Source organism: Salmo salar, chromosome ssa12 (genome assembly GCF_905237065.1).
Source record: "Salmo salar chromosome ssa12, Ssal_v3.1, whole genome shotgun sequence".
Classification (NCBI taxonomy): Eukaryota; Metazoa; Chordata; class Actinopteri; order Salmoniformes; family Salmonidae; genus Salmo; species Salmo salar.
Window position 1 is genome coordinate 51,431,506 of NC_059453.1, and position 13,624 is coordinate 51,445,129.

Here is a 13,624-nt window from a genome sequence, read left to right on the forward strand (position 1 = left end):
CGGTTGGCCCTGGGTTCCTCCTAATGCAAGACAATGCTAGACCTCATGTGGCTGGAGTGTGTCAGCAGCTCCTGCAAGGGGAAGGCATTGATGCTATGGACTGGCCCGCCCGTTCTCCAGACCTGAATCCAATTGAGCACACCTGGGACATCATGTCTCGCTCCATCCACCAATGCCACGTTGCACCACAGACTGTCCAGGAGTTGGCGGATGCTTTAGTCCAGGTCTGGGAGGAGATCCCTCAGGAGACCATCCGCCACCTCATCAGGAGCATGCCCAGGCGTTGTAGGGAGGTCATACAGGCACGTGGAGGCCACACACTACTGAGCCTCATTTTGACTTGTTTTAAGGACATTACATCAAAGTTGGATCAGCCTGTAGTGTGGTTTTCCACTTTAATTTTGAGTGTGACTCCAAGTCCAGACCTCCATGGGTTGATAAATTGGATTTCCATTGATTATTTTTGTGATTTTGTTGTCAGCGCATTCAACTATGTAAAGAAAAAAGTATTTAATAAGATTTATTTATTTCATTCAGATCTAGGATGTGTTGTTTAAGTGTTCCCTTTATTTTTTTGAGCAGTATATATTGTTTACTCACTCAAACACTACACTGACTCTCACACAAAACCCACACACATTCACATAGACTACATATGTGCAAACACACATACACACACTCATCATATGCTGCTGCTACTGTGTTCTTTATTCTTACGCTTATCTATTCTGGTGCCTAGTCACTTAACCCTCCCTTTTATGTACATACAGTTGAAGTTGGAAGTTTACGTACACTTAGGTTGGAGTCATTAAAACTCGTTTTTCAACCACTCCACAAATTTCTTGTCAACTAACTATAGTTTTGACAAGTCGGTTAGGACATCTACTTTGTGCATGACACAAGTCATTTTTCCAACAATTGTTTACAGATTCCAGTGGGTCAGAAGTTTACATACACGAAGTTGACTCTGCCTTTAAACAGCTTGGGAAATTCAAAAAAATGTCATTATGGCTTTAGAAGCTTCTGATAGGCTAATTGACATCATTTGAGTCAATTGGAGGTGTACCTGTGGATGTATTTCAAGGCCTACCTTCAAACTCAGTGCCTCTTTGCTTGACATCATGGGAAATCTAAAGAAATAAGCCAAGACCTTGACAAGTCTGGTTCATCCTTGGGAGCAATTTCCAAAAGCCTGAAGGTACCACGTTCATCTGTACAAACAATAGTACACCATGGGACCACGCAGCCGCCATACCGCTCAAGATGGAGACGCGTTCTGTCTCCTAGAGATGAGCGTACTATGGCGCAAAAAGTGAAAATCAATCCCAGAACAACAGCAAAGGACCTTGTGAAGATGCTGGAGGAAATGGGTACAAAAGTATCTCTATCCACAGTAAAACGAGTCCTATATCGACCTACCTGAAAGGCCGCTCAGCAAGGAAGACGCCACTGCTCCAAAACCGTCATAAAAAAGCCGAACTACGGTTTGCAACTGCACATGGGGACAAAGATCGTACTTTTTGGAGAAATGTCCTCTGGTTTGATGAAATAATACTAGAATTGTTTGGCCATAATGACCATTGTTATGTTTGGAGGAAAAAGGGGAGGCTTGTAAGCCGAAGAACACCATCCCAACCGTGAAGCACGGGGGTGGCAGCATCATGTTGTGGTGGTGCTTTGCTGCAGGAGGGACTGGTGCAAGTCACAAAATAGATGGCATCATGAGGCAGGAAAATGATGTGGATATATTGAAGCAACATCTCAAGACATCAGTCAGGAAGTTAAAGCTTGGTTGCAAATGGGTCTTCCAAATGGACAATGACCCCAAGCGTACTTCCAAAGTTGTGGCAAAATGGTTTAAGGACAACAATTGAAGGTATTGGATTGGCAATCACAAAGCCCTGACCTCAAGCCTGTAGAAAATTTGTGGGCATAACTGAAAAGGCGTGTGTGAGCAAGGAGGCCTACAAACCTGACTCAGTTACACCAGCTCTGTCAGGAGGAATGGGCCAAAATTCACCCAACTTATTGTGGGAAGCTTGTAGAAGGCTACCCAAAACGTTTGACCCAAGTAAAACAATTTAAAGGCAATGCTACCAAATACTAATGGAGTGTAAGTAAACTTCTGACCCACTGGGAATGTGATGAAACAAATAAAAGCTGCAATAAATAATTCTCTCTACTATTATTCTGACATTTCACATTCTTAAAATAAAGTGGGGATCCTAACTGACCTAAGACAGGGAATTTTTACTCTGATTAAATGTCAGGAATTGTGAAAAACTGAGTTTAAATGTATTTGGCTAAGGTGTATGTAAACTTCCGACCTCAACTGTATCTACCTCATACCTCTTACCCCGGGACATTGATCTCCCTGTCTATTGCTTCATTCTTTTGTATTTTATTCCTTGTTACTATTTTTCTAATAATTTTTTAACTCTGCATCATTGGAAAGAGCTCGTAAGCAAGAATTTCACAGTAAAGTCTACACCTGTTGTATTCGGCGCATGTAACCAATAGAATTAGATTTGAAGTGACTAATTGCCATCGGGAGAACTTCAAACTATTGTTCATCCTCGATAGTTTTTCATGAATATAATGTCTCCATATGAAATCCACCAACCAATCCATATACTGCTACTCCCCAGGGTCTCGGGATGGTTCCATGGGGCTGTGGGAGGTGTCCGAAGAGGTGCTGAGCCAGGCTATGAGACAGCAGGACGAGGGGGTCCCCTGCTACTCTCATATCTCCCACTGTGCCCTGGAGGACATCCCCAAGGAATACACTAACCCATACAACTGCAAAGTGAGGGCCCTGGCCTTCAATAACAACCACAAGGTCAGCCACACCACCCTCCTAGCCCTCAGAGACAATCCATTGCCTGTGTTCCCCAGTACAAATCTGTGTTGTAATGGGACCTACATACTATCTCTTCTAATTTTTTTCTTAGGAGCTTGGTGCAGTGTCCCTGGATGGCTATTTTCACCTTTGGAAGGCAGAGCAAAACTTGAGCAAGGTCGGTTTGAGTATCTCTGGGTCCGCTCTGCTTATCAATGTTTGCTTGGTTCTGTGATTGTGCTTGCGGACATTGAAGATTATGAAGACTTGTTTGGTGTCTTCATAAGTCAGTGTTGAACCCTACTGCATTTTGTTGAATGTCCTCACATACCACAAAAAAAAACGTTTCTGGTCAAGACGATTTTTTGCATGTTTGTCCTTAGCCTTGTTTAGCTATATGCCCTGTCTAACAAGTCTATGTATCTGTTGTCCATAGCTGCTGTCAACGAAGCTGCCTCACTGCAAGGAGAATGTGTGTCTGGCGTATGGTCAGGACTGGTCGGTGTACGCAGTGGGCTCTCAGGCCCATGTGTCCTTCCTGGACCCCCGCCAGCCCACTCACAACATCAAATCAGTCAGTTCCCGGGAGAGAGGAAGCGGTGAGGAATTGACACTACACTGTTTGATACCGACATACGCAAATGCACATACAAAGGGTGCATTAATGGATACAGTGCATTTGGAAAGTATTCAGTCCCCTTGACTTTTTCCACATTTTGTTAAGTTAAAGCTTTATTCTGAAATGGATTAAATCGTTTTTTCCCCTCATCAATCTACACACAATACCCCATAATGACAAAGCAAAAACAGGTTTTTAGATTTTTTTTTACTCATATATAAATTAAATAAATTAAATGAAATCACATTTACATAAGTGTTCAGACCCTTTACTCAGTATTTTGTTGAGGCACCTTTGGCAGCAGTTACAGTCTTGAGTATGACGCTACAAGCTTAGCACACGTGTATTTGGGGAGTTTCTCCCATTCTTCTCTGATACGCTCCAGAGATGTTCGATTGGGTTCAAGTCCGGACTCTGGCTGGGCCACTCAAGGACATTCAGAGACTTGTCCTGAAGCCACTCCTGCGATGTCTTGGCTGTGTGCTTAGGGTCGTTGTCCGGTTGGAAGGTGAACCTTCGCCCCAGTCTGAGGTCCTGAGTGCTCTGGAGTAGGTTTTCATCAAGGATCTCTCTATACTTTGCTCTGTTCATCTTTCCATCGATCCTGAGTAGTCTCTCAGTCCCTGCCGCTGACAAACATCCCCACAGCATGATGCTGCCACTAGGGTTGCAAAGAGTCGGAAACTTTCCGGTAAATTTAAGCCCTGGAATTTGGGCAATTTTGCTTAAATTCACCAAAAACGTTAGCTTAGAACAGTGAACCTTTTTTTGGTGGAATACACATAAGGTCATGTGGCATATTTTGGTTAAACTATCTCCAATTCAATGGAATTGCAACCCTCTGCATGCAAAGTGCATTCTTCCATCACATGTACAGCTGATTCTCAAGATCTTGCACGCTAATAAGATGCTATTGAGCCCACACTATTGCACTGTCTGAGCCAAGGACTACATGCTTTCTGGTAAGTTTTAATTACAATACTGGTTGGGGTGAATATATTTTATATGATATACATTTTTGTTAACTAGTAAATAGTAGCCTACAGCAAGTGTGTTTTTAAATAATTTCTAACTTGTTAACAATTTCTGCAAGTTAGTTTTTGCTACCATGTGGGTTTTATCTTGCTTGAGCCTTTTAACTGAGGAGTGTTAATTGACCTGTTTCCATACACGTTTCATTTTAAAACATTTATCTTACAAATGAGTTGTTTAATAGAACTGCTTAACTATTTATCTGTACATGGAATTGTATTTGTTGTTTTTTTTACTTATTTTTTCCTGATCTTTGCAGGAAAATGCCACAAGCACTATCTGATGTGTGGAGACATTTCACTGCAGCTAATGTGTAAGGAAAAGCTGTGTACATTTGCAAATACTGTGCCAAATCATATGTGAAGAATGCAACAAAGATGAAGAATCATCTGGCCAAGTGCATAAAGTTCCCTTAGCGCTCACAACAAGCAACCTTTGACAGAAGTCCCTCTACTTCTATTCGAGGTGAAAATGATGTATCAGACACCTTATCGATAGCAACAGCTCATGGTCCTCCTGGAATCAGATTTGTTTTTGACTCAATGGAGGAACGTAGTCAGAGAAATGCTGATGAATATCTTGCTCGAGCTGTGTATGCAACAACTTCTCCTCTGATGCTCACAGGCAATGTGTATTGGAAGAGATTTCTGAATGTTCTTCGCCCAGCATACACCCCTCCAACCAGACATGCGTTATCTACTCATTTGCTGGATGCAGAGTTCAACAGAGTTCAAATGAAGGTCAATCAAATCATAGAGAAAGCAGACTGTATTGCAATCATCTCTGATTGGTGGTCGAATGTTCGTGAGAAAGGAATAATTAACTATATCATCTCCACCCCTCAACCAGCATTCTACAAGAGCACAGACACAAGGGACAACAGACACACCGGTCTCCACATTGCAGATGAGCTGAAGGCAGTCATCAATGGCCTTGGACCACAGAAGGTATTTGCACTGGTGACCAGACAATGCTTTGAACATGAAGGCGGCTTGGTCTAAAGTGGAGGAATTAGTCTTACCCTCATATCACACCCATTGGCTGTGCTGCTCATGCATTGAATCTGCTCCTCGAGGTTGAAATGGCACTGAAAACAATGGATACACTCTACTAGAGAGCCAAGGAAATGGTTAGGTATGTGAAGGGTTATCAAGTTATAGCAGCAATCTACCTCACCAAGCAAAGTGAGAAGAATAAGAGCACCACATTAAAGCTGCCCAGCAACACCCATCGGGGTGGTGTCAAACATGATGACAACAGTCTCCTAGAGGGGAAGGAGTCACTCCAAGAAATGGCCGTATCACAGTCTGCCGATATGGACAGCCCCATCAAGAGGATCCTCCTGGATGATGTATTTTGGGAGAGAGTGGTAAGCAGCCTGAAACTCCTGAAACCTATAGCAGTAGCCATTTCACGGATTGAGGGAGAACATCCTGTCTCATGTTCAGACTATGGTTGCAGATGTAAGAGAAGAAATCTGTACTGCCCTGCCCACTTCGCTGTTGCTCCAAGCAGAGGAAACTGCAGTTTTGAAATACATCAAAAAGCGTAAAGACTTCTGCCTGAAGCCCATGTACGCCTCAGCGTACATGTTGGACCACAAGTATGCTGGCAAGAGCATCCTGTCTGGTGCAGAGATCGAGGCCCATGGTGTCATCACTACTGTGTCTTGACACCTTGGCCTGGATGAGGGCAATGTTCTTGGCAGTCTGGCGAAGTACACTTCCAAGCAAGGGCTTTGGGATAAAGATGCAATATGGCAGTCGTGCCAACATATCTCATCAGCCACCTGGTGGAAGGGACTTTGTGAATCTGAGGCTCTTTTCCCTGTTGCCTCCATCATCCTCCAAATCCCACCAACGTCAGCCACCTCAGCGCAACTGGTCCTTGTTTGGGAACACACACACACCAAAGCACACAACAGGCTGACCAGTACACGGGTTAAAAAATTGGTGGCCATCCGGGCAAATTTGAGGCTTTTTGAGTCTGACATCGAGCCATCCTCAGCAAGGTTGGAAAGTGACTGTGAAGATGATGCCTCAGGGTCTGATGTTAAAGAGGTGGACATTGAGCAGGTCCAGGGAGAAGACATGGAAGCCTGAGAGGAAGACAATCAAAACATTAGTTTCTAGACTATCATTTTACAGATGTATGTTGAAAAATGTTTTTGGGAGATGCGATGGATCATTGGGGAACATTCAATATTCCCTTTTGTTGTAAAGTGAAATCATCCCATGTGACGAGTCAACTCATTTAATTAAGGTTCAATTCGTTTTTAACATTTCTATTGGAAGGATTTAATCATTTGCGATTGTCTACTTAACATAAGATTTATGTTTCTGTCTTCACATGATATCGTAAATATATCCAATGCAAAAAACATTTATATTTAAATGGTATTAATATTAATTTGCATATTTTCCCGTTATATTCACCTCTGAATATTCCCCAAAATGTGCAACCCTAGCTGCCACCATGCTTCACCGTAGGGAGGGTTGCCTGGTTTCCTCCAGACGTGATGCTTGGCATTCAGGCCAAAGAATTCAATCTTAGTTTCGTCAGACCAGAGAATCAGATAGTCCTTTAGGTGCCTTTTGGCAAACCAAGTGGGCTGTCGTGCCTTTTACTGAGGAGTGGCTTCCGTCTGGCCACTCTACCGTAAAGCCCTGATTGATGGAGTGCTGCAGAGATGGTTGTCCTTCTGGAAGGTTCTCCCATCTCCACAGAGGAACTCTGGAGCTCTGTCAGAGTTACCATCGGGTTCTTGGTCACCTCCCTGATCAAGGCCCTTCTCCGCCGATTGTTCAGTTTGGCCGGGCGGCCAGTTCTAGAAAGAGTCTTGGTGGTTCCAAACTTCTTCCATTTAAGAATAATGGAGGCCACTGTGTTCTTGGGGACCTTCAATGCTGCATAAATGTTTTGGTACCTGTCCCCAGATCTGTTCTTCGACACAATCCTGTCTCGGAGCTCTACGGAAAATGTATTCGACCTCATGGCTTGGTTTTTGCTCTGACATGCACTGTCAACTGTGGGACCGTACATACACAGGTGTGTGCCTTTCCAAATTATGTCCAATCAACTGAATTTACCACAGGTGGACTCCAATCAAGTTGTAGAAACATCTCAAAGATGATCAATGGAAACAGGATGCACCTGAGCTCAATTTTGATTCTCATCGCAAAGGGTCTGAATATATTTTTGCTTAGTCATTATGGGGTATTATTTGTAGATTGAGGGGGTGGCAATTTAATCAATTTTAGAATAAGGCTGTAAAGTAACAAAATGTGGAAAAAGGGAAGGAGTGAAAGAGTGACTACTTTCCAAATGCACTGTATGTAAACAACACAAAAGCATACAAATGTTCTGTCAACTTTCTTTAATTTTCATTTCATTTCATTTCTCCAGAGGCAACACGAGGTACTACAAACACATTCCACCAAGAAGCAAAACAAAACCCAAACATTCTCCAAGACCCGCCCTGCACTTATGCTGCCTTCAAGTGGTGTCGGAATTATCGGAAAATATGAGTTTCCGACTCATAAATGTCACTTGAATGGCCTTCCAAGTCGGGATTACGAGTGGGAAAGTCGGGAGAAAATTATGATACCGGAGTTAACGACTTGTGGCGTTTCATCACTGACTTTTCAACCAAAAATAAAACTAAGCTATTTACATTATTGGGGCATTATTTTAATGTAAATAATGGAGATAGTTTGGTTGTATTGTAAATGTAAAAAAAGCTAGCTAAATTATTATCAGCGACGTTAGCTAGCTAGCTAAAATCTTATTGGTTGAAGGGTTCTTTTGACTTCAAAGGCACTTGAAAGCACTCATGTCGGGAAATACGAGATTCCGGGGAGCATTTGAATGCGGCATTACAAACAAGTGCAGAGGCAGTACTTTTGAATGGAAAGTTAGTGATGGCTTATTTTTTTACATTTATGAAGCTGTTAAAAGCGAGGTTTAACTTGTCTGTGTGTGTGCTCTCCTTCCCAGGCATCCGCTCTGTGAGTTTCTATGAGCACATAGTGACAGTGGGCACGGGACAGGGCTCCCTGCTGTTCTATGATATCAGAGCCCAGAGGTTCTTGGAGGACCCTTCCAGCCCGGCCGGCGGGTTCCGGCAGCGCCCAGGAGAGGGCATTCTTAAACTCACCACAGGGAAGGGCTGGCTGGTACGCTATATTTGTTATTCCACTTTGTAAAGTATACCCCTCTTAGCAGAACACTTCAAGTTGAAAGTTCCTATTACTATGCTGAACAAAAATATAAACACAAAATATAAAGTGTTTGTCCCATGTTTCATGAGCTGAAATAAAATATCCCAGAAATCTTCCATACGCACAAAAAGCTTATTTCTTTCAAATTTTGTGCACAAATTTGTTTACATCCCTGTTTGTGAGCATTTCTCCTTTGCCAAAATAATCCATCCACCTGACAGGTGTGGCATATCAAGAAGCTGATTAAACAGTAAGATCATTACACAGGTGCACCTTGTGCGGGCGACAATAAAAGGCCACTTTAAAATGTGCAGTTCTGTCACACAACAAAATGCCACAGATGTCTCCAGTTGAGGGACCATGCAATTGGCATGCTGACTGCAGGAATGTCCACCAGAGCTGTTGCCAGAATTTAATGTTAATTTCTCTACTATAAGCTGCCTCCAACATCGGTTTAGAGAATTTGACAGTACAGACAACCGCAGGCCATGTAACCTCCACATCGGGCTTCTACACCGGCGGGATCGTCGAGGCTAGCCACCCGGACAGTTAAGGAAACTGTGGGTTTGCACCACCGAAGAATTTTGCAGAAACCGTCTCAGGGAAGCTCATCTGCGTGCTCGTCATCCTCAACACGGTCTTGACCTGACTGCAGTTCGGCGTTGTAACGGACTTGTGGGCAAATCCTCACCTTTGATGGCCACTGGCACGTTGGAGAAGTGTGCTCTTCATAGATAAATCCCAGTTTCAACTCTACCGAACAAATGGCAGACAGCGTGTATGGCGTCGTGTGGGTGAGCAGTTTGCTGATGAAAACGTTGTGAACAGAGTTCCCCATGGTGGCGGTGGGGCTATGGTGTGGGCAAGCATAAGCTATGGACAATGAACACAACTGCATTTTATCGACGGAAATTTTAATGCACAGAGATACCGTGACAAGATCCCGAGGCCCATTGTCGTGCCATTCATCTGCCGCCATCACCTCATGTTTCAGCATCATGCACGGCCCCATGTCGCAAAGATCTGTACACAATTCCGGGAAGCTGAAAATGTCCCAGTTCTTCTTCTTCTTGAATTGACTGATTTTCTTTATATTGACTGTAGCTCGTGTGTCTCCATAATGACATGGTATAGCATTTCTAGATTGAAACAGTACTGTCATGAAACAGAACATATTTATGAACAGCTTATTTAAGATTTACACAAAAAGAAGCTGTGGTTTTGGTGGAAAGCTGGGTCGAAAACTAAGATCTTCTGGTCAAACGTTGCAATAAACTTATACAGGATATATTTAAACATTCTGGAAGTAAACTGTTAAGTGACACCTCACCTCCGTGATTAGTCTTTCTTGGACCTGCCTTGACAAGATGCTGGCACAAAACGATAAGAATAATTTCTCCCTCAGTGTTCTCTTCCTCTGTTTTTCTGCCATCTTGTCACACCCTCTCTCTCTCTTCCCCCAGAATCACGACGAGACGTGGAGGAGCTACTTCTCGGACATTAACTCGTTCCCCAACGCTGTGTACACACACTGCTACGACGACTCTGGCACCAAGCTGTTTGTGGCCGGCGGACCGCTGTGCTCGGGCCTTCACGGCAACTACGCAGGACTCTGGAGCTAGCCTTCTCTCGTGTCTCGCCATCTCTCCTTACCCCACCCCAGTCCACCTCTCTGCTCCTCCTTTTGGTGTTACACTCGCTCAGTCATCCCTTCAGTGTTGTCCCTCCCTCCCTCCCTCACCAACATGTATCTCGTCACCATCTCTTTGTTGCATCCCTCCATCCTCCCTTGCACTTTGTCCTGTCTTCTTTCAGTTCCCTAGTCTCTGCTGCCCCTTTGTTTTATTTATTTATATTTATATATATATATATATATATATATATATATATATATATATATATATATATATATATATATATATAATATATACACATATACACATATATATACACATACACACACACACAGTGGGGGAGAAAAGTATTTGATCCCCTGCTGATTTTGTACGTTTGCCCACTAACAAAGAAATGATCAGTCTATAATTTTAATGGTAGGTTTATTTGAACAGTGAGAGACAGAATAACAACAAAAAAATCCAGAAAAACGCATGTCAAAAATGTTATAAAATGATTAGCATTTTAATGAGGGAAATAAGTATTTGACCCCTCTGCAAAACATGACTTGGGACTTGGTGGCAAAACCCTTGTTGGCAATCACAGAGGTCAGACGTTTCTTGTAGTTGGCCACCAGGTTTGCACACATCTCAGGAGGGATTTTGTCCCACTCCTCTTTGCAGATCTTCTCCAAGTCATTAAGGTTTCGAGGCTGACGTTTGGCAACTCGAACCTTCAGCTCCCTCCACAGATTTTCTATGGGATTAAGGTCTGGAGACTGGCTAGGCCACTCCAGGACCTTAATGTGCTTTTTCTTGAGCCACTACTTTGTTGCCTTGGCTGTGTGTTTTGGGTCATTGTCATGCTGGAATACCCATCCACGACCCATTTTCAATGCCCTGGCTGAGGGAAGGAGGTTCTCACCCAAGATTTGACAGTACATGGCCCCGTCAAATGATGCGGTGAAGTTGTCCTGTCCCCTTAGCAGAAAAACACCCCCAAGCATAATGTTTCCACCTCCATGTTTGACGGTGGAGATGGTGTTCTTGGGGTCATAGGCAGCATTCCTCCTCCTCCAAACACGTTGAGTTGATGCCAAAGAGCTCCATTTTGGTCTCATCTGACCACAACACTTTCACCAGTTGTCCTCTGAGTCATTCAGATGTTCATTGGCAAACCTTGCGTGCGCTGCAGGATTTCAGTCCTTCACGGCGTAGTGTGTTACCAATTGTTTTCTTGGTGACTATGGTCCCAGCTGCCTTGAGATCATTGACAAGATCCTCCTGTGTAGTTCTGGGCTGATTCCTCACCGTTCTCATGATCATTGCAACCCCACGAGGTGAGATCTTGCATGGAGCCCCAGGCCGAGGGATATTGACAGTTATTTTGTGTTTCTTCCATTTGCGAATAATCGCACCAATTGTTGTCACCTTCTCACCAAGCTGCTTGGCAATGGTCTTGTAGCCCATTCCAGCCTTGTAGCCCATTCCAGCCTTGTGTAGGTCTACAATATTGTCCCTGACATCATTGGAGAGCTCTTTGGTCTTGGCCATGGTGGAGAGTTTGGAATCTGATTTATTGATTGCTTCTGTGGACAGGTGTCTTTTTTACAGGTAACAAGCTGCGGTTAGGAGCACTCCCTATAAGAGTGTGCTTCTAATCTCAGCTCGTTACCTGTATAAAAGACACCTGGGAGCCAGAAATCTTTCTGATTGAGAGGGGGTCAAATACTTATTTCCCTCATTAAAATACAAATCACTTTATAACATTTTTGACATGTGTTTTTCTGGATGTTTTTGTTGTTATTCTGTCTCTCACTGTTCAAATAAACCTACCATTAAAATTATAGACTGATCATTTCTTCATCAGTGGGCAAACGTACATAATCAGCTGTAGCGAGCTGGGTGGTCCGCCTCTGAGAAACTCAAATGAAAGTAACGTTTTATTACAATTTTCAACAGTCACATACACGCCATGGATTGGACATTTTTTTTTTTTTTTTCCCCCTAAGGAAAGTTGTTTCCTTTGCTTTCGGATGCCCTACTGGCATCGACAGTTTCCTTGCGTGGACATTTGGGAGACTTTTCCTCTTCCCTTCTCTCTCTGAAAAAAAGGGGTGTGATTATAAAAGAGGACAATAAGTTCTTAAGGATGGAACGAGCAGGAGAATACTTACTTTTCTAAGAAACTTAGAGAGGACATGCTCATTGGCTGGTACGGGACCACGCTGTGCCATGGCAACTAAAGAGCTGTAGCAATGGAAAAACTATCCAATCAGACGTGAGGTGAGAAGAAGCAGTGAATGAGTACAACCAATCAGATAGCGCCGGTCACTTTTCTTTTTTTGACTGATGTGAAGGAGGGATGACTGTAGATACTAAATGCCACATAGGTGTTCTGCTCTGAATAATCATGTAGACTTATTTTATTTACATTCTGACTGATTTGAAAAACGTACACTTGTTGTTGTTATTGCTATTAGCTTTATTATTTATTTTCCCCCCTCTCACTATCACCCTTAGGTATGGTCTTAGGCAGGGGCATTCAATACCAGTCCCGTGCGGAACGCAGTGTCTTCTGGTTCTTCCCCCGGTTAGTGGTCTGGTCATGGCAGTGGTTGTCCAGGGATTCCCTTTGACTTTTGTTAGGCCACGTGGAGTTGTTGGCCTTTTGCTGAGACATTCCCAATAGTAACGGGTCTGGGCCTGGTTTCCCCAATGCATCTTAAGGTTTGGTTCGTTGTTAGAAGCTACGTAGGAGCATCGTTAAATGTCCGACCTGTTTCCCCAAACCCATCGTTACTAAAGTTGCACAAGAAAAGGGTAGTTATTTAACGACTTCCTCAGACCACTCGTAGAACAGCAAAGTGCATCTTTTTAAATGTTTTTTTTTTTCCCCTTCCGCGTCACTTTTTTATACACAGATCTTCGCTCAACACAAAATCAAGATGTTTATCTGTCTTTCTGTTACCACTGATAACTTCAGAATGAATGTGACTACAAATACAAAGTTGCCAATGTCTTTGCAATTGTTACCAACAAGCGAAGGATATAAGATTCTTCAAAAGAAAACCGAGATGTCTGAATTAAATGATAAATACACTAGGCTACATATAGACCTATATATTGAAATACATTTCTTATCAATTGAGTTTAGCTATTTATACTCTACTTCACATTTTTTGCCTCAATAGATTTAATGTGTAGTCTACATTAGCGTAATGATTTAAATAAGTATTTTATTTTTGGTACTTTTACCCCCTTTTCTCCCCCAATTTCATGATATCCAATTGGTAGTTAG

At 43.0% G+C, this 13,624-nt stretch overlaps 1 protein-coding gene across 2 annotated transcripts in view; it reads left to right on the plus strand.

Moving 5' to 3' along the window:
* The window catches only part of LOC106565186 (DDB1- and CUL4-associated factor 12-like), a 30,717-nt gene extending 20,142 nt beyond the window's left edge, over window positions 1–10,575 (plus strand). The window contains exons 5-10 of one of the 2 annotated variants that reach the window (XM_014132029.2): window positions 2,649–2,839; window positions 2,952–3,017; window positions 3,276–3,438; window positions 7,896–7,907; window positions 8,487–8,665; window positions 10,174–10,575. In XM_014132029.2, the coding sequence (XP_013987504.1) occupies window positions 2,649–2,839; window positions 2,952–3,017; window positions 3,276–3,438; window positions 7,896–7,907; window positions 8,487–8,665; window positions 10,174–10,332 (770 nt within the window). In that variant the 3' untranslated portion in view covers window positions 10,333–10,575. The remainder of the gene's footprint in view (window positions 1–2,648; window positions 2,840–2,951; window positions 3,018–3,275; window positions 3,439–7,895; window positions 7,908–8,486; window positions 8,666–10,173) is intronic. The other variant, XM_014132030.2, reaches the window with a different exon arrangement.
* The last annotated feature ends 3,049 nt before the right edge of the window (window positions 10,576–13,624 follow it).